The following is a 27,357-nucleotide window of genomic DNA, read 5'->3' as shown; positions in this document are numbered from 1 at the left end:
TCTGTAATAAAAGTTTCCTGGTATTGCATGGAGTCATTTTGTTTTTTACAACAGACATGGGCCGATAAAAAACCCTGTTACAAGCAGGGCCAAATAGAGTGTACAGATAGTGAGGTCCTACGTCCTGACCCTCAGCACAGGATGTAGGAAGTCTGGCATGTTTGAAGGTTATTCTGAATTGTTATATTTTATGTACTTTGTTAAAGCAAGTCACATATATTTATATGCAGATTTTATTTAAACAGAGCTGTTCTTTTACCTTCTTATAAACTAAACTATAAAATAAGTGTGTCTGAGCTTGGTCTCTATTTTCCTTATAATTTGCACCAGTTTTAAATAACAATCCTGTGAAGTTAAGCAATGTTTTTTGATGGCTTAAATTCTGTTTCCAAGAGTTACACTGCCTGGAATAAAACATTTTTAAAGATATTTTATTTATTTATTTATTCATTACATTTTGTTGCGCTGTATGCATACAAATATGAAAAGGTTGTCACCTCTTGGCTGTTAATGGTAGCTGCACCTGGGGTGAAACAACGAATACAATACATGCAACAGTATAAACAATAAGACAAGTGCAAGCACTAAAAAAAACCCTGAATAATACTGTTAACATTCGTGGGGAGATTTTAAAACAATTCAAATGAGCACAAGATGTCTTTTGTTGTGTTTGTTTTTCATGCTCTTGGTGCAAAACAAATTCCACTCGGGGCAGTAAAGGCAGAAATATCTGTTGTAAAATAACCACAGCGTCCTTTAAATTCGTCTAAAAAATAATTTAGTTACAATCATCAAATTTTAGAGCTTAGTTTACAAATCCTCTCACGTCCTGTTTGACCTTTGACCTCCAGGAAAGGCAGACGACGCTGAGGAAAGACTCCCGGTCCAGCCAGACGAGCCGGGGGAAGATGCAGAGAGCGAACTCGGTCACAGTGGACGGACAGGGACTGCAGGTGAGTCTACCTCGCTTTAGGTTTCTCCTGTAGAGGCTGACACAGAATGCAACACTGATGTTACAGAGCAGCCAAACTAGAACTTTTACTCTGCTACCTTTACCTGAAGATACTTCACATAATAACATTTATGAAACAAAATCTAATTCATAACAAATACATGTATTTATATTTCCTGTTAAGATAAGATTTGACTTTATTGATCCCATGTGCGAAATTAAAAAGCTACCAAGCATTTTAGCAACAGCTATAGTAAACTAATGTTTGCACAATAAAACATTAATGATTATTGCACAATAATATAATATAAATAAGTTTGAAAAAGTAGTTTGTACTTTTACTTTTGGTACTTTTAATGCCATTACTTTTGTATTTTAAGGTTAAGATTTTAAAGAAGATTTAACACAACGTGGTATTGCTGCTTCTCCTTAAGTCAGGGGTCTCCGACAGGTAGCTCGCCAAGTCCGACGTCAATAAATGCACCTTGAAAGCCTCTTCCCACTTCAGTTCAATCAAATACACAGTCCCACCCCCTCCAAAACAAATTAATAGGATAGGCTGATCAGCTGTCGATAAAAAACAGTGACGCTCCTGGCAAGGTTGTCAACGTCTGAACCTAACCAATCACAGCAATGCTGCAGCAACCGCCATTGACAGGTCGGGTCAGTTATGCTGTACGCTAGCTGACCTAAAGTGAGGAGTTCGGTGCTGTTAGCCTGTTTAGACAGATTTATGAAGGTCATTGAAGGCGGCCGTGCCAAGAAAAGGCAGAAAACATACTGTTTCCACGGAGAGTCGGAAAGCGAGTTTTTATTCACGAGTGAAGGACGAGTGTGTGTGCCTCTCACCAACGTGTCAGTCGACAAAGAATCAACATGAGGCGCCACCAGCAGTTACAGCGATGTGATGCTAGTAGCTCTTAGCCACTCTTAGCTCTCACATGAAAAAAGGTTGCCTCTTCAAGTATCCGTTTGTCCAATCTGAGGAGTCTTGGTGCAGAAAGAGGGGTTAAAAACATAAAGCTGAGCCGGACTGGAGTTTGTTGGAGGCCTTGTGTCTGCATTCTGCACCAGCAGCCAAAGATATCATTTTAGGAGCGTGTCCGTGCATCAGACCTTTTTTTTAAATTTGTGAATATCCTGTTTTTAAATGAGCCTCTGCAGTTAGTTCTGGGACACATGATGGGGCTCTGCAGGCCCTGCTGGTAATCACACAGTTCAGCCGGGTCCTCTCTAATATCTGTCAGCCGATGGAAACCTGCCGCTGTCTGTGGCGACTGCTCGTCTGCGCGAGGCTGCGAGAGAAATATGATGAATCATATCCCAGGCACATCCATCTCTGCCTCTCGCCGGCTAACCAGCATAATAATCAAGATTATTATTTATAATTACAGGAAGTAATGGATCACTCCGGACTGGACAGGGAGCTCGTTAATTCACCCTTGGCCTGCTGGGATAGCAGACAGGGGGAGTTAAGCGCTTCATCTGTGTCAGGGAGAGCACGGGGCGAGTAGCTGCACCGAGAGGGCCGCTGGATTAGAGCCTGTTTACGTGGAGCTTTGTGAGCTGTGCAGGCTCTGTGTGTCCACAGTTTGAATACTGTTCAGAGAAACCGGACATTTCTTTTTTTCCAATATCACACGAAACAAATAATTATAAGGACTGAACTGTAAGTCATGGTTGAGAGCATTGATGGGCTAAGTGATTTAACATTTGTTTTACCGGGCTAAGTATCAGTGGCTGTCTGCTGACCAAAACTAAAATAATTTGCCACCACAACAAAAAAAACGTATAATCTGCCACATTTTGAGTAATAAATGGAGCATTAACAGAATATTTTTTATTTTCTTATTGTGAAACATTTAGCTCGCAATGTTTTTATTGTCAACAAATCCCATTAAAAGACTAAAAACAGATTGTTAAAAGTGGCGCTGGTTTAGCTCGGCGATTAAATCTCCCTCTCCCGGCCGCAGACTCCCACCCTCGGCCCCCTGCCTCTTGTCATCCCCACTCTCTCCTCCCCTGTTTCTGACACTATCCTCTGTCCTCTCTCTCTGAATAAAGTCATAAAAAAGTAGTAATTAAAAAAATACGGATTGTAAATAAGAAGTGGATGTAGCCTCTAGGTTTGAAAAGTAGAGCCAGGCCACAAGTGTTCTTTCTAATGGCCAGCAGGGGGCGACTCCACTGGTTGCATAAAGAGGACGATATTGAATCAGCTGATATTGACCTGACGGATTTATTGTCTCAGTTTGCATGAGGATTATTTTCCAAAACGTGGTCTCATTTAGCATAAAAAGTACTGAAGATGTCAACAGTGTGCTGAAAAACACCTTGCTGCTAAATGCTAACTGCTAACTGCTGGCTCAGAACACAAACAAATGGTTGATGTAACCATGGCTACGTCAACTTCTATTTTACTATGAAACGACCGTGCGCTGTCCTTTTGATTCAGACGTATCTTGTTCTCTGTGGCACAAAAACACAGATGTCATTGTTGTCGACAAGAGCGCGGCCGTAGCGGCTTATGCTGAAGCTCACACACACTTTCCTGCTGCTGTAGTTTTCAAACGTGTGTGTGTGTGTTTTAATCCACCAATGAACTTGTCCTAAAAGCTACAGTTAGAAAATTACTCAGCCGCATTAAAAGTTAGTATTTGTGGCCTGTTGTTACAGATCGTAGGATGCGTGGGCTCACATATGAACATATGGACTAACTCGGTGTTGATTTTGGTCTTTATGAGATTTATAAACTGCTAGAAAAATAAACAGCCCTGACCTTTAAATATACTCCATCAGCTTCAAAGGTTCAACCTAAAGGGAACATTTACGTGATTTATTTTCCTTAATTTAGCCTTAAAATACCCTTTATGTGACTTTATCACTGCTCTCCTTTATAATTAGATATTATAATTAACACAAGATTAAATCTGGGCTCAGGTAAAGAATAGGTGAGCCCCTACTCTTTGCTTTAGCCAGGCACCACTTGTGCGTCTCTGCCACAAAACTGTCAAATGAAAACTATGAAATGCATCAGATGACTGGCATGGCTGTGAAGTGCTGTACACACTCGATAAAGCGTCTGAGGGATAGGGCTTGAAAGTGAATTCCTGTGAAGCATCCTGCAGTCTCCAAACACCGACGGTTTGTTTTGACATCTCCCATTCAGATCACAACAATAGAGGGCACTCATCCTCTGCTGGTGTTTGTCAATCCGAAGAGCGGGGGGAAGCAGGGCGAGAGGTAAGTACACAATCTGTCTCAACATGCTACAAGAGGCCTCTGAAGCCCCCGATCCGCCGCTCCTCAGCCCGCAGAGGGGCAGAGAGCGGCGCGGCCTCTGGCTGCAAAGTGCTGCAGGCTTACTTAGTCAAATAAAAACACAATAACATTAACCTAAAGCACTGTCAGATCACACACACACAGCCCTCACACACTCCCCTCTCCTCACTGTCACGGCCCGGGCTCGTCCCCCTTCTTTAACCCAGGGCTAATTGGGTTATTACTGAAACATATTCATTCGCTCCTTATTACGCCGGCCCTCATCTGTTTAAATTATGAGATCAAAATATGACTTCAGCTAGTTGATATAATGAAATTGAAATTAAAATGAATTAGTCTTTCTAATGGTTTCTCCTCAGGGGGACTTTGGGGCATGTCCCACCCCGCTGCCCAGTCCACTGCAGCGTCACGCTCTGATTGGACGCTGGGCTGCGTCATCACTAACTCCACTTCTTTAAAGGCCTAATCTGTGATATTTTCTTTGTTTTCTGATGCAGTGTTTCTACACATTTCACTCCTGTAGGATCTACAGAAAGTTCCAGTATCTTCTGAACCCGAGACAAGTGTACAACCTGGCCAAGAACGGACCCATGCCGGGGTATGTACCGTCCTGTGGTCAAATAGGGAAACATTAAATAGTAGGATGGGTTTCTGCGGGCTGTCATCATTCCTCCTGTTCATACTGGGTTTAAAGGGGAGTTCTGGTATTTTCAAACCTGGGCCCTATTCTTTCAAATCACTTCAGCTGGCAGCCTTTAGAGGAGCTGTTGCAATGTAATCCCTCAAAAATCCCCCAAAATTAAATTGTCTGAAAGAAATAATGAAAAGATCGTTGCAGGAATAAACATTTGATGCTTTTTTTTAATGTTGCCCTCTTCAAAGCCGCCAGACTCCACTGACAAAAACAGTAATTCTGCTGTAGCAGAACACAGGACTCACTGGTCTACCGCTGCCTCGGATAGTTAGTTATTTAGTTTCTGTAATCCAAAACTTTTGTGCCAATGAACCATTTAGACCCCAAACATGTAGAAAAAAGGGGCCCACTATGAGGAATCAGCAGTCGAACAAATCAGTAAATATCTCACAAAGTTAGTTTTTTAGTGTAAAATTATCTTGTGTTTCTATAACTTCACATCAGCTCAGCAGAGGTGGCAAAAGAACACACAGTGTATTCTTAAGTAGGATACTACTACTACTACTACAGATACTTGTGTAAAAAAAGAAGTACTGATTCAACTCCTTTACTCAAGTCAAAGTAAGAAAGTAAAAAGTTTTTCTCTGAACGACATTCTACCGACCACTTCTGTGCACAACTAACTAAACCTCACAATAATAATAATAATGATAAAAATAATTCAAAGACGATTAAACTTAAACATTCTAGCTTAAAATAAAATAAAACTATACACTGCCAATTATGAACATTAACTTTGTTCTAGAGTTGTAACAACACCAGAAATGTGAACTTCAGACAAACACGACACCTCTTTTGATAACTGGGATACACACGAGGATAGTTTTCTTCGTTTGTTATCACTGGACACTTTCTGGTTTTGCCGCAAGCCAAATTTCAGACAGGACTATAAAGACTGAACCGAACTGAGGTCCCAAATGAGCACCTGGATAATTCTTTACAGCTTTGAAATCAGTCTTGATGTTAACTAAAACTAAAGTAGCGAGCCTGTTTTGAAGAGTCGAAAGTAAAGATCTTTGTGTTCAAATGTAGGGAGTTAAAGTAAAAGGTTGTCAGAAAAAATAAATACTCAAGTAAAGTACAGATAGCTGAAAAATCTACTGAAGTATTTGTACTTCGTTATTCAGTGAGCTAACACAAAGAGGAAGGTATCTCTTAACGCTCACTATGACCAGGACAAAGTTTAAACATGTAAGTTAAAAAGACTTAAAAAATGTGAATCTGTCCGTTAAGTTTGTCCGAAACATTTTTGTTTCCTGTTTGAGTTATAAAAAAAAAAATTAACAGATATAAATAAATTTCTGCTTCTTTACAAATAGCTTAGAAAAGTGCCTGTAGAGAACAAAACGGATATAAAAAGGCACATGTTTCTGAATGCAGCACTTAATTTGTCTTACAGATATTATTATATATATATTATAATAATATAAATATAATTAATCTGTATTATTGCATTTTCTATGTTTTTTTAAAACAAATGTGAGAGTAAGAAAATGCACTGCAAAAAAGAACATTTCTACATAGATGCAACATTTTAATGTGATTATCTTAATGCAGAAAATTGTCCTTCTTACATTAAGTTGCATTTTAAACCATTTCAGACACATTTAAAACCTTCATTATGATGTTAACTGTTGTGAGCATCAAAAAGAAAGAGAAACAAAGACAGAGAAATAAATCCTCCAGGGTTGGTTAATGATCTTGTGTTGACAAACAGGCTGTTGCTGCTCACGTATAATAACCTGCATCACATGCAGGAGAGGCCCGTAGCATTAGAGCCTTCACTCACTTCCCTCTCAAATGAGGTGAGTCCTCACATAACCAATCCTGCAGACGCCAGCATCATGCTGTAGCCTCAGATGAACACCGGCTTCATATGCATAAGCCTGTATGTGAAGGGAGAGCCGGGACACAGATAGAGAGGGGTGAAACTGTCGCCATACCACATGTGATCACGCATACAGACGAGGAGCTCACTGTAGGAGCGGCCAGCGTCTGGTTTCTTACGGTTCACTGCTGTGATTAAGAAAATGAATGGATCATTTACATGCACGAGGCGTTGAAACATACAGGAATCGCCGCCGTGCTGCCTCCATGTTTGGCTTTGATTAGATCTGAAAACAGAATCTTTGTGGCTTATAAAAAATAAATACACAGCGGCACACGCAGGGTACAAAAACCTCCACGAGGCTTCGGCTGTCACAGATTGTGCCGACGCAGCTCCAAGTTTTCAGAGCTGACCTCGCGTCCACTGTTTTGTTTTTCTTCCTATTTGCGTCCCCGCACGTGGCCTCAAACATCACCTGCGTCTGTCTGGAGCTTCTCCCCAGAGCTGACAACTTTCCAGATGACCTCCCCTCTCCGTAAACCTTGTTAGTATTTTGTCAAGTGCACACGCGGCCGCGCACATTAGCGAGCTGACCGGTCACCGTCGGACACTGCAGGCCGAGGCAGCCGCACGCACTGCTGTCAATTAGCTGCCTCTCTAATGCAATTACAGCAAATTAAGTGTTTGTTTCTTGGTATTTAAACATCCCCAAAGTTGCCTTTCATGTTGGCGGCCGTCTGTTTTGCGTCTAATAGGGTTTGCGGTCCCAGTTGGAGAGTAATTGAGCGAATCATTTACCCGCCATACGAGGCTGGGAGGCTGGCTCATTCAGTTAGAGCGCTGTTATTGTGAAGGAACGGAAGAAGTTGGACTGAACATTGCCTGTCATGATCCAATTAGCTCTCCAACAGGCCGGCTAGCTCTGCTGATGAATAATTGTCAGTGCGACATGTGTTATTTTGTGGGATTAGAGCGGGTTTGCAGTGAAGCAGTGAGTTGTGGTGATGGGGCTCAAAAATCTGCTCATGATCTGCACACAGACTGTTCTGTGAACACGCAACACTAGGAGAACTGTTACGTCTTAATCAACCTTCTTCTCTATGTGCACCTGAAAAAAATAAGTTTTCTAATCGTCTTTTAGAGAAGAAAGAAAAGAAAGAGCTTACTCTGTCAAAAAATAAAATACCCATGGCATGACTCAAGTATAATCCCTGGAAAAGGAGGCAGTAACACTGCAGAGGGAGGGTAATGTGAAGTAATATGAAAGTCGAGATGAAATGAAAAATGTCATTTTAATCCTTTTAGATCTCATCCCTGGTAATATTGTGCATCTATTTGACAATATAGGCCAAAAAAATACAGAAAATCAATTTCTTCGTATTCTTATATCAAAATCTGATCATTTTTTCTTCCAGTAAAATTAAATTTCATGCGTGCTTACGTAAGTTAGCACCAAACAATTTCAACCAATCAATCTGCCACATTTAGCCGCAGAGCACCAAGAACGCTCGGTCAGTTAGCTAGCTACTGCGCTGTGGAGAACGTCGGTCTACGCCCACTTCTCAACGATCAAATCAAATCTCTCTAATGATATGTCCCGCCTGCACGTCCTGTTTCACTCGGAAATACGTCACGATACGGAAGATAGATACTCTCGAAATGCCGTTTCAGCTTGACTTTTTTATCACTTCAACGGAAAACAAAATAATGAGCTACAGGTTGAATGAAAATAGAATCTATTGATCTAATTTTATAAAATTAGTTCTAATCTTAACCTTTTAAATAACTCACACACGATATATATGTCTGTTTTATGTTTAAATGCAAAGTACCTTAAAGCTGCACGTACACTTTTGCCCAATCCACAGCTGTAGAATCGTCTGCATATTGTGAGTTAATTTCAACATCATTGAAAACAATTGAACATGAAAATATTCATTATTTGCTGGGTGACAACTTGTAAATAAGCCCAAAACATTTATAAGAAGATAACTTATCTTTGATGTGCCCAGTTTGTCAAACACACGTGCTTTGTCACGGCTCTTTGAAATCTCATACAGATTTTAGAAAAGAGAAGAAAATTCATCAGCCGACTTCAGAGCAAAAGTAGCGAGTAACGAGAACATTCATAGAAATGTAGTGGAGTCAAAAGTACCATATTTGTCATTGAAATGTAGTAAAGTAAAAGTCACAAGTTTCCCCAAAAATATAATCAATCAAATTTACTTAAGTATTGATTATAGTAACATTTAAAGTAAAAAAATAACACTGTTTTATGGCGGTAATGTGCAGAGCGAACTGTGTTTGTTTGCAGGCTGAACTTCTTCAGAGACGTTCCTGATTTCCGAGTCCTGGCCTGCGGAGGAGACGGCACTGTGGGCTGGATCCTGGACTTCATAGGTGCAGAATAAATTCATACGTTTCATCATATTGAAATCATTCAGAACTTTCACATTTTGTCCCTTTGCTGTTTCCATAGAATCGATTATTATGCGATTATTGTGCTTTGGTATATCCGCTCGTACTGCTCTGTTTCTGAACTTCAACATTTCATTTCTTTTTTTGGCGAAAATTGATTTTTTTTTTATTGGTTTTCAAAACCATCACTCTTGTTTTTCAGCCTGAAATAGTGAAGTTGTCTTTATGGTTTGTATGTAAACACTTTAATTACATCCCAGTCTGTATTCAGGGCTCGTGAAATGGGATGATTACACGAGTTTGAAAACAACATCCAAGTCATCATTTGAGAAAATAAAAAATCACCTGTCGTAAAGACGTGTTTGTCGTGCTGGCTCTCAAAAATTGCCTCAATTTTTTATCAATCAAAACAAAGAGAGGTAATAACAGTCAGGTAAAATGTGTCTCTCCAAATAGACTGTACAACTCGACGTCCATATTGACTTGAAGCGTCACAAATATGGCTGCAGAATGGGTTTGATGTTTTCTCTGCGGTGAGTTTTGTCCTCTTGTTTGGCCCTGTTTCACGTCGTGTTGTGATTTTTGTCCTGCTGCTCCAGATAAAGCCAACCTGGACAGGAACCCCCCCGTGTGTATACTTCCTCTGGGCACGGGCAACGACCTGGCAAGATGTCTGCGATGGGGAGGAGGTACTGACAGGAAGCAGATACATGGCAGTGAAATGCATCGCCTCAATTCACCTTAAGACACACATTAAGATATGACTGTACTCCAGCCCAGCTTTACTATCACGTGTATTATTAACAAGGTTATAAGGAAGGTCAGGAAGTAAAAGTAAACCACGGAAATAAGGCTGATTTTTAATATTGTCATTAACGATAAATGTCAATATTTGAATTATTATCATAAAATAGTAAAAATGCCCATCTCACGTTCCCAGAGTCCAAGGTGACATTTCAGTTGTCTTGTTTGTTTTAAGTAAACACAAAGAAATTCAATTTTAAATCAAATAAAACTGAGAAAACCAGCAATTAAAGATTTTATTCAAAATTTGACGTCAATAATCAACCATCGAAGTAGTTGGCATTTAAATATTGGTGAACGGTAATTGACTGACTGACTGACTTAAGTCATTCTCTTGGTGGACACCATAGACTGTATAAAAAGATGGACGACATGACAGCTCCCTGAAAGTGAAGCCAAACCCTCTCTATCGCCCCCTGCTGACTGGCTGCAGTATAGCTCATAAAGCCCGCCTCCTCCATGTTAACAGATGAGACATGAGTCAAACTATAAAATCAAAATACACGTCAAATACATTTTTCTCAAACATGGTTTCTGTCATTATAGTTAGTTCTTATCGTGCTGATTTACATCCAAGTGTTCATTTTTCTGACAAGTTAATTTTTAATTAGTTATTTGATGCTGTAAAAAGAGGGTGTGACCTCATGATTGACAGCTCTGTTGACAAATCAGCTCCTGCAGCGTTCTGTTCCCGAGTAGCAGAGTAGAGGAGGAACGGCGAGAGGAGACGTAACTAAAACAATCACTACAGTCATTGAACTTTCCATATCTGTGAACGTCTCCTTCAGACCGACTCAAGTAGCTGTTCCGCTGTTCAACACGCAGACGTGTTGGATCTTTGTCGTTGTGTGTGTTCTGGCTCCAAATTACGTCACCATCGCAAGATGTAAGCGCCCGTCACAGGGGGTATTTTGGCTTCAATTATGGACAATGACAGTAAATGGAGACGTGTCGTGTTTTTTATATTCACATTTGTATGCAACCATTTTCAGAAGCCATTTTTATTTCACCTCCCCCTTTTTTTCTTCCATTTTTTCATCTTTTATGAACACACCTGGAAAACTCTCCTGTAAAACAAACATTTTACATATTTTTTATGATTTTAGCGTGTTTTTAAGACACAGGACAAAATCTTTGATGGATCAAAAAAGTACATGAGAACTTCCTCTTAACACAAAGTAAATGACACTAAAAAAACAATATAATCCCTTTTCAGCAGCTGTGGTTTGGTAAGAGGCACCATATACACTCCAACAGGGTTAACCTACTGATACTGATATTTACCAGCAAGCCCACGTCAGCCCGACCACTTATTTTACCGTAAAGCACTTAAAAGCCTGGCCTGTTCTGTATCCATTATAACACAAGTGTTATGTTGTGTCTTCTTGAGGCTATGAGGGCGAGAGCCTCCTGAAGATCATGCGGGACATCGAAAACAGCTCGGAGGTGCTGCTGGATCGCTGGAAGATCGACGTCACACCCACCGACAAGGACGAGCGAGGGGACCCGGTGCCTTACAGCATCGTGAACAACTACTTCTCCATCGGGGTGGTGAGTCCGACTTCTGTCTGTATTCATGGGACAAACGGTGGGTCAATTACAAAAGAGTGTAAACTGTTAATAATTAGAGTTTTGGAGAAGTGTGATCCTTACATCTGTCAACCTGACAACATATACTCAGGTTTGCTGATGACATTTTGATGTAAAAATAACAGCCAGATTTCTTTGAATATATAAAGAATGCCATAAACTCTTTATGGACCCGAAGAAAAAGTCTTTGAGTGCATGAACATGGTTGCGGTTTAGTGTAGCTGTGAAGCGATTTATAGAAAATGTCATGTTGCCTTTGTAAAACCAATCAGACCATCTCTCTTTACGAGTGTCAGACACCCAAATAGAAACTCTTAAACTGTTAAATATCGATTTAAAACAAAAACCAGTGCACTGTAGCTTACTCCAGTTATAAGCTATGATTATACAGTTTGCAGTTATATGAATAACTTCTTTTAATTAGCAACTTTCTTGCGCAGATGCAGCCTAAAGGGATTTACAAAACAGGGATCAGAAACAATGTGAGGACAATAATGAAAACAAACAATACCAATTTTTAAAAAAAATTGTAATTGTTATAATAATATAATAAATTATAAACAACAACGGGGTGCTGGTTTAGCTCAGCAGTTTAATCGTGTGTCTTATATACAGAGTCTGCAGTCCTCAATGCAGCAGCCCCGGGTTCGACTCCCACCCTCGGCCCTTTGCTGCATGTCATCCCCCATTATTTTTGCCCCTGTTTCCGGCACTATCCACTGTCCTCTCACTAAAGGCATATAAGGCCCAAAAATGTATTTTAAAAAATTATGGATAACTGAAAAAACGATGAAGTTAATACCAAAAATAAAAATGTTAATTAAACAAGCTCAAATTAAAATGTAAGTCCAACAGCCCTGGACATAAATACAGGCAGTAGTCACTATTATCTATTAACAATATTATAACTCTTTTTTTGCTGCACAGAACCATCTGTGTTATTATGATTCACTTGTTTAAATAGTATTTAATTTTTTGAAGAAGAACGTATTTTCTCTGCCAATGCTCAGATAAAGAGAACAATAAGAAGATAAGGGACAAGATATAATAAGTGTAAACTTTATCCTGCTCCTTTTCAAACATGTACTGTTTCCTTTATGTTGAATATGATCGTCCATATTGTTGTTTAATATGCAAATTAATCTCTGAATATTAATCTTCTCCCCCCGTTGGTGCTGCACCTCTGTTTGCAAATCCAATTGGTATTTTTGGCTGACCGCCGGGGTCAGCCCTACACATGGTCTATACGGCTCTGGATACTTTGTTCGGGGAGTAGGCGGGGCTGCTCCTCCGCTGTTCCTCCGCTGTCCTCACCTACGTCCGCAGCACGCACCTGCTTTTAAACACGTTGTCACGGCCTCATAAGGACAGTCCTTGTAACACATTCCCTCAAAAGCGCACATTGACCTGCTGCGGTCAGCCACATACTAGGTTTTGACCTCGTCTTGTTGATATGTGTTTGGAGTCGCACTTGATTATAGATTTTATCCCAAAGTACCTTTAAACTGTTGTAGAATTTTTTTTTGTCAGATTTACAAAGATAGCCAGATAAGAACCACGATAAGCGCTCTGAACCATGAACACAGCACATTTAGAAGCAATTCTTGCCTGTAACAGCATTGTTTCAGTAATGGCACACTTGTGAACCGCTGCTGGAAGGAACATTTGGCACATTTTCAAACCTTCTACAACAGAGTTAAGTTGCAAACGTCTCAGTTGCAAAAAAGCAGATGTGCCAGTAAACAGCTTAAACCTCACACACACTGAAACAGAACAAAGACACAAACTGCAGACAGACTGAAATTAAGTTCCCCTAGTCGGTAATTCTAAAAAACAGTACATTTTACCTGCAGTAACAGCATAATCAGTCAATTTATTTGTTTTGATCACATTGTGGTTAGGCCTTTATTGAGCTGTGATCAGGCCTGAACCATCTCTGATTGATAAACAGGCCTTGTTGTGTATCTGCGCGGTGTTACGCAGCCATCAGCACCCCCCTCTGTCCATCTCCACCATAATGACACTGATTTCACGTAGCTCATGTTAGCCATTACTGATAAATGTCAGGGGGAAATATGGTAATTGACATTTGCAGGTGGTAGAGGAGGGAGGCTCTGGATGTTGTGAGGTTCGTACAGACTGTGGCAGGGACCTAAGTGATGCATGGCCTCACAAATGTTAGTTGAATAACACCTCCAGCCTGGGCCCCTAATGACCATGTTAGAGGATATTAGAGGACAGGTCTTGTTAACATTGTGATAGAGGAGAACAATGGCTGTCATCTGCAGGGCTGAACATATGGTGATGTGTTCCAGGGGAAGTGGTTACAGTGTTAAATAGATCTCTGAACATACATCCTAATGTTAAAGTGCATTCATTTCCCAGATGAATGTCAAACTTTGGTTCAAACTTTATTTTCAGTGTGGGCCAGAACTTATTTTGGACAGCATATTATAGTCAATCTTATTTAGTATAGATAAAAAATAAAAAATGAATGTGTGCCAAAATTAGTCGTAAAAAAGGCTGTTTAGAGAAAAGGAGTTAGAGCTCAGAAAACTCAAGATTCAGCTCAAAATATTAAGAAAGATTAAATTTCCAAAAAGGAGACTTTGTAGATCCGTTATATGGGGTGTAATGGATTATAATGCCTTGAATTTTTAAGCACTTTTCATTTCATAACTCTTGACTGTTTTTATACATCCCTTGCTTTCTTTCTGCTAAAGCTTAAATTCACAAGATTCACACGGCAGCCACTTTGCTGTTACGCCGAGGTTGAGCAGATTAATACTGTGATAATGTTGTACTGCTGCATTACAGGTTTGCAAATTGTATAAACTTACTAATTACTTCTCTATTGATTAGCAACTAGAAAACATAGATAGTTAAAATCCAGAGCCATCAAGCTGCATTTCACAATACAACAACAACAGAGAGGTCCAGACAGCTAACGTTAGCATTCAACCAATTCCTAGCTAACATTACCGTAATCTAGCTAACAGCACTGTTAGCTTGCTAAAATGACTGTTAGCTTGCTAAAATGACTGTTATCTAGCTGACAATACTATTAGCTTGCTAGCTAAAACTGTTGGCTAGCTAAAATTTTTGTCGGCTAAGTAGCCTGATATTGCACTTAGCATGGAATTTACACTTTTCCCATCCCTGTGACACTATCAAACGGTAGGCCTACCGTTAGCTAGGTGCTCATTGAATGCTAACAAAAGCTGCTGTCTTAACGGTAGCTAATAGGTTATAAATAATATGTAGTTTACAAGTGAAATATGGCCTGATATCCACTGATATTTCTCTATCACTCTAGTAAGTGATAAATATGAAGTATTTTGTGTGATTCCCTATGTTTATGATTTGCAAACTTGGAGCACGTATGGCAGCATTTAGCTTCCCATCCAATGTGTAGCCAAAGAGAAAAATGGCAGACTTCTAAGTATGGGGAATACCCTAAAAGAAACAGTAAGTTATTGTGCTTTAAGGGGACAGGTTGATACTTTGTTGTCAAACTCTGTGAGAACACAAAATGAAACATCTTTGGCATGGCTGGCTCATAAAGTCATTATAACAGCAATTGTCTTTGCTCTGTTAGCGGGATTAGCACCCAGCAGGCGTGATGATGACAAATGAAGTTGTTTGTGGGGGATTAAGAGGACTTTGAGCTCTCTATGGATTGGAGTGTGATATAATATTTTGTGACACATTTTGCATCAGATTTTTTGCTTTCCATCGACTAAAAAAAAAAGAATTACAATAAAGATTATGAGACAAGTCGAGCTAATAATTACCTCAGAGATTATGCAGATGAAGAGCAGATTGTTTCTGTAATGACACTGTCGAAATCAAAAGATCAGCAGTAGCAGACACCACGGACACAGAGCATTACCGCTAACTGCATAGAGAAGTTATAGTCCTTTATATTTGTATCTTTCAGATTTTTTTGTATCTTTCAGGCTTTAAAGAACTTCAACAACGAACTGAACTGTTAAACTTCATTTCAATTCAAGAACCCAGGTGAATCTTCCAAAAAAAGATTATTTTTTTTGGCAAATTCCTCCCACCTAACCTTCTGCCACAGCCCTGTAGGATTGAGAATTAATGTTGCCATCCCTTTGGGAGGATGTGGAAGTGACGTGAAGTGTAATGATCTCAATCAGGGCCAGGGGTGAGAGACAGAACTAATCACTGAGCGCGCTCCGCTACCATAATGCAGTCAGTCGCCCTAATGACCCTGGCGCTCCTGTCAAAGCCATTATTCTCCCCCGTAGTGAAAGGCACATCAAACCGCTGGGGCCCACTCATAATTGGACTAAACTTTGAGCTATGAGAGGACATTACACATGTCCTGTATTAATTTGGGTGCCAGAGTTTTACATTGGTAATTATTTGAGGGCAGCTAGGGGGAGAGAGAGAGTGACGACGTCCCGCTGCAACGAGGGGGTCGAAGCTGGAAGATGAGAACGTGTCCAACATGTGATGATGCTGCAACTCTTTTTTAAGGTTTTATGGTTATATTGTCACACACACAATAAGGCTCCAGTCAAGACTGAAGTTTAAATTTAGTTTTGAACATTTATAATTTAGGTATTTTCTCAATCGTATCACTTTCCTTTCCAGAACATGAAGTTGGCTCAGATGTCGGGGAAATGTAAAGTGTAAATATTTCCTGAGCAACAACTTTTCGTCCAGTTTAGAGTTCAATGTTGACTCTTAAAACAGCACTTGAGTACATTATCGCATAATTGTCCAATGCAGGTGGATTATTCTCAAGAATAAAATTAAAGATGTCATTTTACTGCTATTTTTTTAGTACCAAATTAACATAATAGTGGACCGTAATTGACCCAAAGCAGCAACCTCTCATACTGCAATTTGAAATTCTTCAGACCGGCCTGATTGGAAAAGTTTGGTTCTTTATTGAGAAGTACCTATCAGGGAACAGTCCTTGGGCTGTGTTATAACCTTGAAGTTGAGGGCTCTGGAGCTACTCAGAAAACAAAGAAAATAATTTCAGAGTCATGGTGGGTCAACAACAGTCTTGAAAATGTTATATATAAGCTGTGTCCCGATCCACGGGCTGCAGCCTTCGAAGGAGGCGGTCCACAGAGGATGCTCCATTCACAGCCTGCACAGCCGACCGTTCAAGCCGAACTGAAATGAGACGGTCTGGTCTACTCTTGCGTCACCAAACGCTGCTCCTGTCGCCTAGCAACAGGTAGCTAGCGGGCTAACTAGCTAGCATAACAAACGTAATTTATTTCAAGGGCCCTTTCGTTTTCTTAAACATGTGTAACGCTAGCTATTCGATTGAGTTGATCTTAAAGCAAATTCCTCGGCCATTTAAAAGTCCACCATTTCATTTGAATTAGCGCACAATGCATCTCGGGATATGATGGGTCGGGGAAACGGAGGACACATTTGTCGGGCGCATCTGAAGGAGCCTTTCAAATGGGACAGCCTTCGACACACTTCTGTGACACAGTCGGCCTTCAAATACAGTCTTCGAAAGCTGCGGCCGCTGGATTGGGACACAGCTATGGTGAAAAAGCCAGGGTTGCCAGGGTTGCCAGGGTTGCCAGGTTTGCGGTTCTCCAGCGGAATTGGGATACTTTTGAAGTGTTGCGGACCCTGTGTGAGGCCCTTCAGAGGCGCGAGGCCCTGTGTGGTTGCACACTACGCACAGTCCATGCGACGGTTCTGGGTGTAAAATATGTTCAGTCTGATTCCCAACCTGGGAACCCACTACTTTGAATAGGGAGTCACAAATTGGAAAATATGTTGTCATTTTATTATTTTTTGTTTGACATTTTCAAAATACTTCAAACTTGTGAAGCTTTAAAGGTCCTTCAAATGAAACAGCCTAAAAGTCAGAACCTTCTACCAGCCATAATATGAAAGATTCTTAAAATATTGATGTATTCTATATTTGTATGATATTTTTGCAATAGTAAAGAGCAATTTAAAGCGATATATTCATGTCAGGCCCCTTTAAACAACAAGCGCTGCATCGACACGCTGCATCTCTGCAGAACGACAAAGTGCTTCATCCTCTCCTGGCTGCTTGAAATCACAGTTTACTGTTGCAAAAGCCGCAGCTGCACTTGTACAGATCTCAGATAATAGACCTCAAACCAAAGGGGAGACAACCTCTGCTGCTTCTGCTCTCTTGTTTGCAGCTATTGTCCTGTTTGTAAGAAAATCAAGTTACACTCTCTCAGATACATCCATCATCTCGCCTCTCTGACTCGCGTTGGAAGCGTGAGGTGAGTCTGCGGGGATCGTGAGGAATCCTTTTGGTCTTCTGCTTACAGCGTCTTGAAGAGACATCAAGAGAAGCTCCATTGATTTTTCTCTTTTGGCTTTCTCCTAAATTTTTGTACAGAGAGCTAGCAGGGGGTCCTCCCTGTACGTGCAGTTTCAGTAGTGCCACTCAAACGGAGCGGGTCAAAACAGATTGCTTCAGTAGAAAGTGGGGGAAGAGGAACAAACCCGAAAAGTTTACAGCAACTTAGTCTCACTCTTCTCTGCGATGTGTTCAGAGCCGGACGAGTTTGCTGAGTTCGTCAGAGTTTGGTCTGTTTTTTTTTTCCCACAAAGGCCCTGCCAGCGTTTTCCTGCTGACTCCGACTTAGAAGTGTAAATTAAAGGAAATTTCAGCGCTGTTAATCTGTGTAGTTCATTACTAGAGACTTTGCAATCTGTTGACGAGGTCCTCTGCATACTTCATGACATCACTGACTTTTTTCACGTTAATTATTTATTCATATTGGACACCTTGTTCAAAAGGTGTTTATATGGTAATTCAGGAGTTTCTTTTCTCCGGCAGAAGTTTGGTTTTCTGCGTGTTTAATCAAAGAAAAAAGGCCAGTCTGAAGTTTTAATTAGAAATGTATTCAAACTGGATATTTTGTGAACTTAAAGCTGAATCCAATTATCTGTGAAACGTGTAAATAGTAGTTACAATGCTGTTTATCAGCTGTGTGACGTAACCTTTTTCTGATGGGCTATTGCATTAATTATTTAGCCTCAAAAAATGTGATTTATCTCGGCTCATGAAGGAAAACTTAAAGCCGCCGGGGTCAGCCCGAGTGTGTGTGACTGACTGACTGACTGACGTTACTTTCACAGCCGTAGAGAGAGAGAGAGCTGCGACTCGCAATGGCGGATCATGGAGCATATTGGACCTCCACTGACGCGACTCTCTGTCTATACGGCTCTGGATACTTTGCTCGGGGAGTAGGCGGGGCTGCTCCTCTGCTGCTCCTCACCTATGTCCGTAGCGCGCACCTGCTTTCAAACACGCTGTCATCGGCCTCATGAGGACAGTCCTTGTAACACATTGCCCTCAAAAGCACCCATTGACCTGATGCGGTCAGCCTCATACTAGGTTTTGACAAAGTCTTGTTTTCATGACAGGTGCCAATATGATTTCTCTTCCCTCCTGTTCACACAAGCATTTACCAGATTTTAGCTTTTTGTTGGACTTGCTCGACTTGGAAGGACGAGGTGATGACCAGTTTGATGACCTTTAAACCGACTATTCTACACTGTCCTTGCTCTGTAGTCACTGTTTGCCATATTGTGTTCAAGCACACACCGACTTTGTGCAGTGCTTTTACTGATTTGGCAGTGGTGAAGTAACAAAAGTCAGACAATTGGTGCTACTATAAACTGAAAGTGTCAGGACCACAGCAGAGTTGCAACACAGAGAAGACAATGTTATAATAGAGATATAAAATATACTGTGAGGAGAGTAAAAACAGTTGGATCTACCTTCAAGGATTAAAGTAAGCGCTCTATATTCTCTAGATTCTCATATTAATTGGTGACACTGGCGCAAAAAGGTGTCTTAGTTGGTGGGTAAATTAAGCATTATAAAATACACAGATTGATTCAACTCAGACGATCATAGAGGTGCGTGAGCGGAAGATGTTTTCAGACTGACATCCATCATGGACAACTCTTCTCACCCCCTGCATGAGACTGTGAGCTACACTCGTAATACACCTATAATACTAAAAGGAAAGGATTCCTATTCATAGATAGCCTATTATTCATGTAATTTGCAAAATAGGTCCACCCAGCCAACGGACAAAAATTTCCACCCTCAGCAACACTTCAAAAGTAGCCCAATGCCGCGGGAAAAACGCAGACCTGGCAACACTGCTGCTAACTTATAGTTAGGAATTTTTAGAAAAGAGCGCCCCCTGCTGACTGGCTGCAGTATAGGTCATAAAGCCCGCCTCCTCCATGTTAACAGATGGGACATGAGTCAAACTATAAAATCAAAATACATTTTTCTCAAACATGGTTTCAGTCATTACAGTCAGTTCTTATCATGCTGATTTATGTCCAAGTGTTCATTTTTCTGACAAGTTTACTTTTAATTAGTTATTTGATGCTATAAAAAGGGGTTTGACCTCATGATTGACAGCTCTTGACAAATCGGGCCCCTGCAGCGTTCTGTTCCCGAGTAGCAGAGTAGAGGAGGAACGGCGAGAGGAGACGTAACTAACACTAACACTATAATCATTGAAGTTTCAATAAGCGTGAATATCTGCTTCAGACTGAGCCCACCTGAGGGCTCCAACACGTTTTGTCCGGAAGTTAAATGTGTGTTTTGGGAAGCAGAAATAGAGGTAGAAATGTGTTCTCCATCTCTTTTAATAATTAGCTTTCTGTCTGTTGGCAAAACACATTGTATAGGTTTACTCTGAATATACCCTATTGTATGTATTCACGCATACAGACGAGATAATAGTCGTACCAGATGTACTGAGTAGTGAGATGGTGTTGATATACCGCTGTCGGTCACACCATGAACATATGTTACATGTAGTGTATCGCGCTAACTCCAACGAGGCTGCACTTGTTGCCCCAGGTCGCTGAGAGGGGAGGGGGGAGTCAGAGAGGGTGAGAGGAAGGTCGAGTGACATATAGATGAATAGAGAGAGAGAGAGGGGGGAGGTTGAGGACGGGAGAGAGAAAACAACTTGGTAGCCGGGGTGTCGGCAGCATCCTGTAGGTTACTGCGAGCTGTGATTACTCACAATGTGTGTTTAATTAATTAGCCTGTGTGGAGACGGCGTGCTGTTCATCAGGGCTTCTGTCAATACGTCTCCATCCCGGCTCAACCCCGCTGCCACCTCCTGCGCGCTGCTGCTTTCACCTTATAGAAGCATACACAAGGGACATGCAGGTGTAACCGCGCTGTAAGAGAAGTTGGGAAAGTTATTTAATGAGGAGGAGGTTGGCTTGGATATGTAGGCTGGTTCAGGTGTAATCATCCATTAAAGCAGCTGTGAGGGACTGTGAGTCTTTCCTCTTCGGTGGCTGCTTTCATTGATACAGGAGAACGTCAGGTGAAATAGGACGGTACATCAGAATCAGGGTCAGAGTAAAACCGCTACATGTGATGTCACAAAACGACCTAAAAGAAGTGTTGGCTTTTCCATAATGGTTAAAGACTTGGATACCACTACTGCTCAGACTTGCTTCCAATTTTGCCCAGTGGCCACTCACGGTATTGCAGCCAAAGAAATTCCCACTGCGGCCCAGAAAATAATCTTTTCCCAGTAGACCATAAAGCAGTGAGGTAGTAGGGCCCCTTAAAACGGCCTTTATGATCCATTAATATAGAAGGAAGTCAGGTGACACATCACATCAGGAGTTACTAATGCAGGGGTTACCCTGCAGACCAGCGAACGTCACTAAGGCAAGTTTCAAACTGCATAACTTAATGACGTCATCAATGCGTGTTGACACAAATGATGATCCCCGTATGGACTATTGTTATGACCTGGTTTATGCTACAGATTCCAATTTTGCCCAGTGGCCACTCGTGGTATTGCAGCTGAAAAATTTGCACTGCAGCCCAAAGGGGACAAAAGACTGTGTGTAAAATTGTTGACAGGGCATCTCAAACCGCGAACAAGTTTGTCTAAGACTTTTGATCCATGGAGGTTTTATATTTTTTAAACCTTTCTTGAGTCAAGAAAATAATTTAAAATCGTGCCGTCTTTACATTGTATGTGAGGAGGAGATGCATTTCCAAATTAAACCCGAAGGCTGCAGCTTTAATAGTTTATATTTAAGAACAATTTAAAAAGGCACATTTTCTGCAGCTGCATGTGGTTGGTCTGTTTTCAAAGGGTGACCCACCTGTTCTTTATTGTTACCCTGGCAAAGAGGGTCATAAGGTTGATGATGATTACGCACCTTCTGTCCTCCTGGAAGGTGCATTAGCCGCAGTGTGAAGCACTCTAACAGATGAGATGATAACTGATAACAGGCTATTTAATGTTCTGACAAGAGCCACATTATGAGGAAGTAAAGGCAATATGTGCATGTAAAAAAAGTGCGCATGGAGCTTTACATACTAGCATCTTCAAATGTTCGCTGAAACCAGGAAGTGCAGAAGCTAAAGCAAAGATTTGATTGTCTGTTTCAGGACGCCTCCATCGCACATCGTTTCCACGTCATGAGGGAGAAGCATCCTGAGAAGTTTAACAGCAGGTAAGTTTGTTTGCTTTTCGTGTCAGTGTGGGATTAGATATAACCCAGTGACTCACAACAGCTCCATTCTCACAGTCCATAAAACCATAAAGTGTTGCCTTAGCAGGTACAACTAATCCAGCCTCATTCAGGCTGCTGCTACTTTACATAACAGCCTGGTTGATAGAACAGCTGTAGTGCAACGGTCACATGCAGTGTGCTGTCCTGTTTGTTCTTGTTAGTAAAGTGTGGTTTCAATTCAAAATCATTTCATTTTTATCTTAAGGAGTGAAATAATATCTATAAAAGTCCTCATGTAAAAGTCTATATCTCCCTCAATCTACTGCAAAAAATGATGCTTATGGGGATTTAAAACTTAAACTTTGACTTCAAAAGAGACAAATAATTATCTTTATCTTTCGGCAGCGTCTGATCACTTGATCCAACAAGTTTATTCTAATGGATGTGCAGGTTTGGGATGAAATATGCAGCTTTAAACACAGAATATGAAGCTGATATGACTTATTTTAGTAAGTTCTCATGCTTTTTGACGTTACTTAAAAAGAGCAAAGTGATCCCTTTAGATTCTTACTTTTTTCGCCTTCATGGCTGCAGTTGGTGCGAGATTTTTGTCCAGATAAACACCACCTTTTTTGAACAATTTTAAACAGATTACAGCTGTATTAGTCAAAGCGATATTTAGAGTCCAAGAATGGCGCAAATGTCTTCTCATTTTATTTTTTATATCAGTTTAATTGATCTTTTTTATTTGAAGTTTTAAGTATGCAGGACCAAAACAATGTATTCCCTCCCAAAACTTACTAATACAACACTTGTAAAATAAACAAGAAAGCAATACAAATAAAAATAAATAAATATCAACACAAGATTTTCATTGAGACACAGTATCCATTATACCTAGACGTGCCTACAGTGAAGCCTGTTTAAAGGTTACAGGAAGATGCTAGAGGTAATGTTTCCATGTATTTGATACAAACATGATCCTTACAAATACATCTTCTCTGTTTTTCAAGACATAAGAGCACATAGTGAAACATTCCTTAGATGCATTTTGATATAGAAACTTCCAGATCAAAACAGCACGAGCTTTGTCAGTTCATTTTTTGTAACTTTTATTGAACTTCAGGTCAGAGACAGGTCTATGGATCTTGTGGGATTGGTATCCAGGATTTTAGTCACTGTTTCAGGTAGCTCAAACCAAACTATTTTTTTTTTGCACAGCCAAGTGCAGTGCAACATTGTGCCCTCAGTAATACCACACCTTTATGACCCATTATGAGCAAACCTACAGTGCGTGTGTAGATCCTCTGTGTCGCCTTCACAACAACAGGCAGTGCATCTTCTCTGCCGCTCAGCGTGACGAATGACCCGGCCTCATATTTAGCGTTTGTGATGATGTCGAGGAGATGCGTTCACCTTTGCAGATGAACAAATGTGGCATCTATGTTTCCATCAATATTTAACGTCTCCGATACGTCTCCACTAGCGCCAGGGAGTAATTGCAGGCCTAATTGAATTTAGCTTGGCTAGTTTGACATCAGGGATCAGTCAGACTGATGACACACAGCCTGCTAATAATCCCATTTGTACTCATTATCATATTTTACCCCGGCCTTAGTACAACATTTAGCCAGCCTTCCTTCTGCTGGTTGCTGCCAGAATGTGCAGCCACACGGGTGACGGGAGTTTCAAAATAAGACCGGCTCTGTAGTTTAACGGTTATCAGTGGTTACGAGTTAAAATGAAGTCATCAAATCTGATGAAAAGGTGGGGTTAAAAGGTCATGTCCTTAGTGTTGGTAAGCATGTCTCCTGTTTCTCTACATGCAGGACTCTCAAGCTGCATCTCTGTTGTTTTACTCCTTTTTAAGCCTCTTGTGAAAAATGATTGAGATATTTTAAGAAAATTATTCTGTCTGTTATTTGAATCCAATTAATAATTCAGCAGGGGGAATGGGTTTAGGATCTCTCTATTACACACTATCCTTGCCGGTTCAATAATGCATGATTATAGTTTTTCAAGGTAGCACAGATTTTGTTGGATTTGTCCAAAGGGCTCGTGTCCATTGGAAGTATATTGCGACTTATCACAGAGTCATTTTCCTGCAGCTCCAGGCTCTTTCTCAGGAACTTCAGTGACAGTGGAAGCAAAGTGTCTGCAGGGCGAGGGAATTTATTTCACTCTTATCAAGTCTGCAATAAGTACGATTTTGTCTAGAATGAGTGAAATTATTAATGAACAGCTGAAGTGTTTTTGATGAGTTTTTAACAAGCTTTAATCAGCCTGAGACCCACTTACACGAACACAGTGGAGCCTGTCAGTTCAATAAGAGGAGATAATAACAGTGTGAGGCCTCTTATTGTATGAGGAACATGCAGAGGCTTAAAACATGAATATTATTAGAGCAACACTCAGACAATAAAATTAATAATAAAAACTCCTTTGCAAACATTTTTGTCCAGTACATTTTGTCCACCTGCAAAATATCTTCGAAGTGCAATAAGGTGCAATAACTGTTGTGTTTTTACTTCTTGTTTTACTCTTTTTACTAAGCATTGATTATATATATATATCGACGCTGCTAACTGGGTTGCTCCAACAAAGTTTCGTTGTATAACATGCAATGGCAATAATAATCTATCTAATCGTAAATCAAGTAAACAACATACCACAAGTACCTTAGAAACAAGCGTTTAAATACAAGTGAAAATTACACACAGCAGATGCAGCATCTTCACAGTTATATTAAAGCAGTGAGACGAACCAAACCGTGGTTGTAATTTTGTTTGGTCCTTCTCCAGATGTGGAATGGGAAGTGTTTCTGCAACACATATTTTATGTTATCATATATTTTGCAACGTATGTTTAAATACCACATATTTCAAGTGCTTTGAGGACTTTTTTGGCGTTTTTTTCCCCCCTTTATTTATAAGATAGCTAAAGAGAGAGACAGGAAATGTAGGGAGTCGAGAGTGGGGGATGTCATGGGGCGCCTGCTCTACCAGCTCAGCTTACCCAGCGCCCCATGGATTAAAAAAAAAATGTGTTTATATATTTTCAAAAAGGGACCATGTACAATATTAAACATAAATGTTACCATTCGATGCATCGTACCAGAGTTAGCTTAAAGCTTCATCCGCAGTTACTTGGCAGGTCACAATTAAAACATCACATAGGTACTGCACTACAACACAAACGTTCCACACGCACACACACACACACACACACACACACGCACACACACACACACACACACACACACACACACACACACACACACGCACACACACACACACACACACACACACACACACACAAGAGCAGGGATTTAAGATCAGTGGTTGGTTGAGTAGGTTTGAACAGATTTTTCAGTTTGACTTAAAAGATTCAAGATATTTGTTGTCACTCCGGTTATACAAGTACAACTGTGTGAAATTCTTTAGCCGGGGGGGCTCCATTTAGAGAGGGGTACGTATTAAACATAAAAGACATAAAATATAATAAAATAAAATAACAAAATAGGGAAGTGGTACTAAAAATCAAATAAGAAAATTTGAGGAAAAAAGAAAGCTGCAGAAAGAGCTGCCGCTCTTAACATCATCAGGCAGGGCGTCCACTGAGTCGTGGCCTTCACAGAAAAAGCTCAGAGGCAGCGCAAAGACAGGGTACAGAGCTACTTACTTAGTATTGCTTAAGTTTTAGGGTAATAGTGCAAAGGGAAAAGACAATGTTCAATATTTAGGGTCATTGTATATCAATAAGGAGCAATTGATCCAAAACCATAAAAAGTTTATACAACAATATCGACATTTCTTACTCAAAATAATTATATTTTTTAATATGTTTTTCTTACATGACTCTTTTTTTCTGGATAAAATCTTCTATATCTCAGGTTCCTCATATATATATTTAAAGTAAAACTATGTTATTATTTCTTTCAAAACTACAACATCTCTTTATGACAATGTTCAGTATGTAAACAAAAACAAAAATGTTTTTTATATTCCTGGAAAAACAGCCAGAGCACTGCTGACAGAAAAATAAAACAATATACTTTATTTTTAGACGTCAGCCACGTTAGAAATGCTTATTGTAATGTTTTATTGATCTAAAGTAGCCTTGTGTTCACCTCTTTGTTCTTCCTCCTGAAGTTTCAAAGTCAAAGATGAACAAACACGAGACGCTTCAGTTTAACTGGGATAAAGAAAAATGTCACATTTAGAATGATCCTGTTTTAATGTGACAGCTGTAATGTCTCCTCACTTCCTATATGAAGCAGATCTATACATTCAGTCACCACTGTGACCTTAAAGAAGCTGAATATTTAATCAGCTTTAATTACAAACTAAATAACATCATGTAGCTCTTCTTCATGATGTTGTTGATGAAACGCGGGGTCATACGCTCTCTCTCCCTCCCTTCATTCCTCTCCTTCTATCCATCTTCTGTATTTGCACCTTGGGGTGATTACCCGGGTGAAGGTGTGAAGATTTGACACTCGGCAGATAGATTCATTTACTGCCACTGCCGGACCTGGAGGTGATAATGAGGTTGAGGATTAAAAGCAGACAATCAGTCGGCCTGTGACGAAGGCCGCGCCACCTCCTCCCCCATCGCCACTCCTCCTCGACCGCCTCGTTAAAATACACTACTCCCCTTTTTCTCCTCCTGTTTTTTTGCTGATCTCTCATGTAATTAAAGGCTAATCTCTGACTCTGAGGGGAAGAGACAGAGAGAGAGAGAAACAAGGAAAGAGAGGCAGAGAAAGAAGGTTAATAACCAACAACTTTGTGCTGTTATACCGTTTCATAGTTACATACAGTTTCTTTTTATTGGCTTGATCTGTGATCTTCAGATTGTGAGCGATTTAACCTTGCATCTGTAATTATTTTGGGACAGGTTACGTTTAATCTGCCGTGTAATGTGTATCAGATATGATGACACATTTTTAAGACAAAGTCACCAACAAAAGACATAATTTCTGTCCTTGCTCTTTGTTATTCTTTCTCGCCTGTCAACCACCCTCACTTCCATGCTGTTACTTTGCACCTCGTTACATGTTGAACACACTTGTTCATGCATTGGTACTAGACCCAAATCATGAGGTGTGGAGTTGTCCAGTATCCAATCAGATGTATTTATACAGCCTGTTTTGCTGCACAGTGAATTTAAAGTATGGATAGTAATTCGTCCTTATACAAGATGACCATTTTCCCAGACAGGATTTATGTCCTTAATAAGGAATAATCTTTTTTCTTTTGGAGGCCA

The 27,357-nt window shown here is 40.3% G+C and overlaps 1 protein-coding gene across 1 annotated transcript in view; it reads left to right on the top strand.

The window, feature by feature from the left end:
* The window catches only part of dgkb (diacylglycerol kinase, beta), an 82,893-nt gene that overhangs the window by 30,662 nt on the left and 24,874 nt on the right, over positions 1-27,357 (top strand). The window contains exons 14-20 of the mRNA XM_069655572.1: positions 852-953; positions 4,122-4,195; positions 4,758-4,832; positions 9,071-9,156; positions 9,774-9,863; positions 11,369-11,529; positions 22,025-22,089. Coding sequence (XP_069511673.1) covers positions 852-953; positions 4,122-4,195; positions 4,758-4,832; positions 9,071-9,156; positions 9,774-9,863; positions 11,369-11,529; positions 22,025-22,089 — 653 coding nt within the window. The remainder of the gene's footprint in view (positions 1-851; positions 954-4,121; positions 4,196-4,757; positions 4,833-9,070; positions 9,157-9,773; positions 9,864-11,368; positions 11,530-22,024; positions 22,090-27,357) is intronic.

This window comes from Semicossyphus pulcher, unplaced genomic scaffold, assembly GCF_022749685.1.
Source record: "Semicossyphus pulcher isolate SPU_LCO1_2020_fin unplaced genomic scaffold, fSemPul1.0.p SCAF_9, whole genome shotgun sequence".
Classification (NCBI taxonomy): domain Eukaryota; kingdom Metazoa; phylum Chordata; class Actinopteri; order Labriformes; family Labridae; genus Semicossyphus; species Semicossyphus pulcher.
This window is presented reverse-complemented; position numbering and strand designations above follow the sequence as displayed.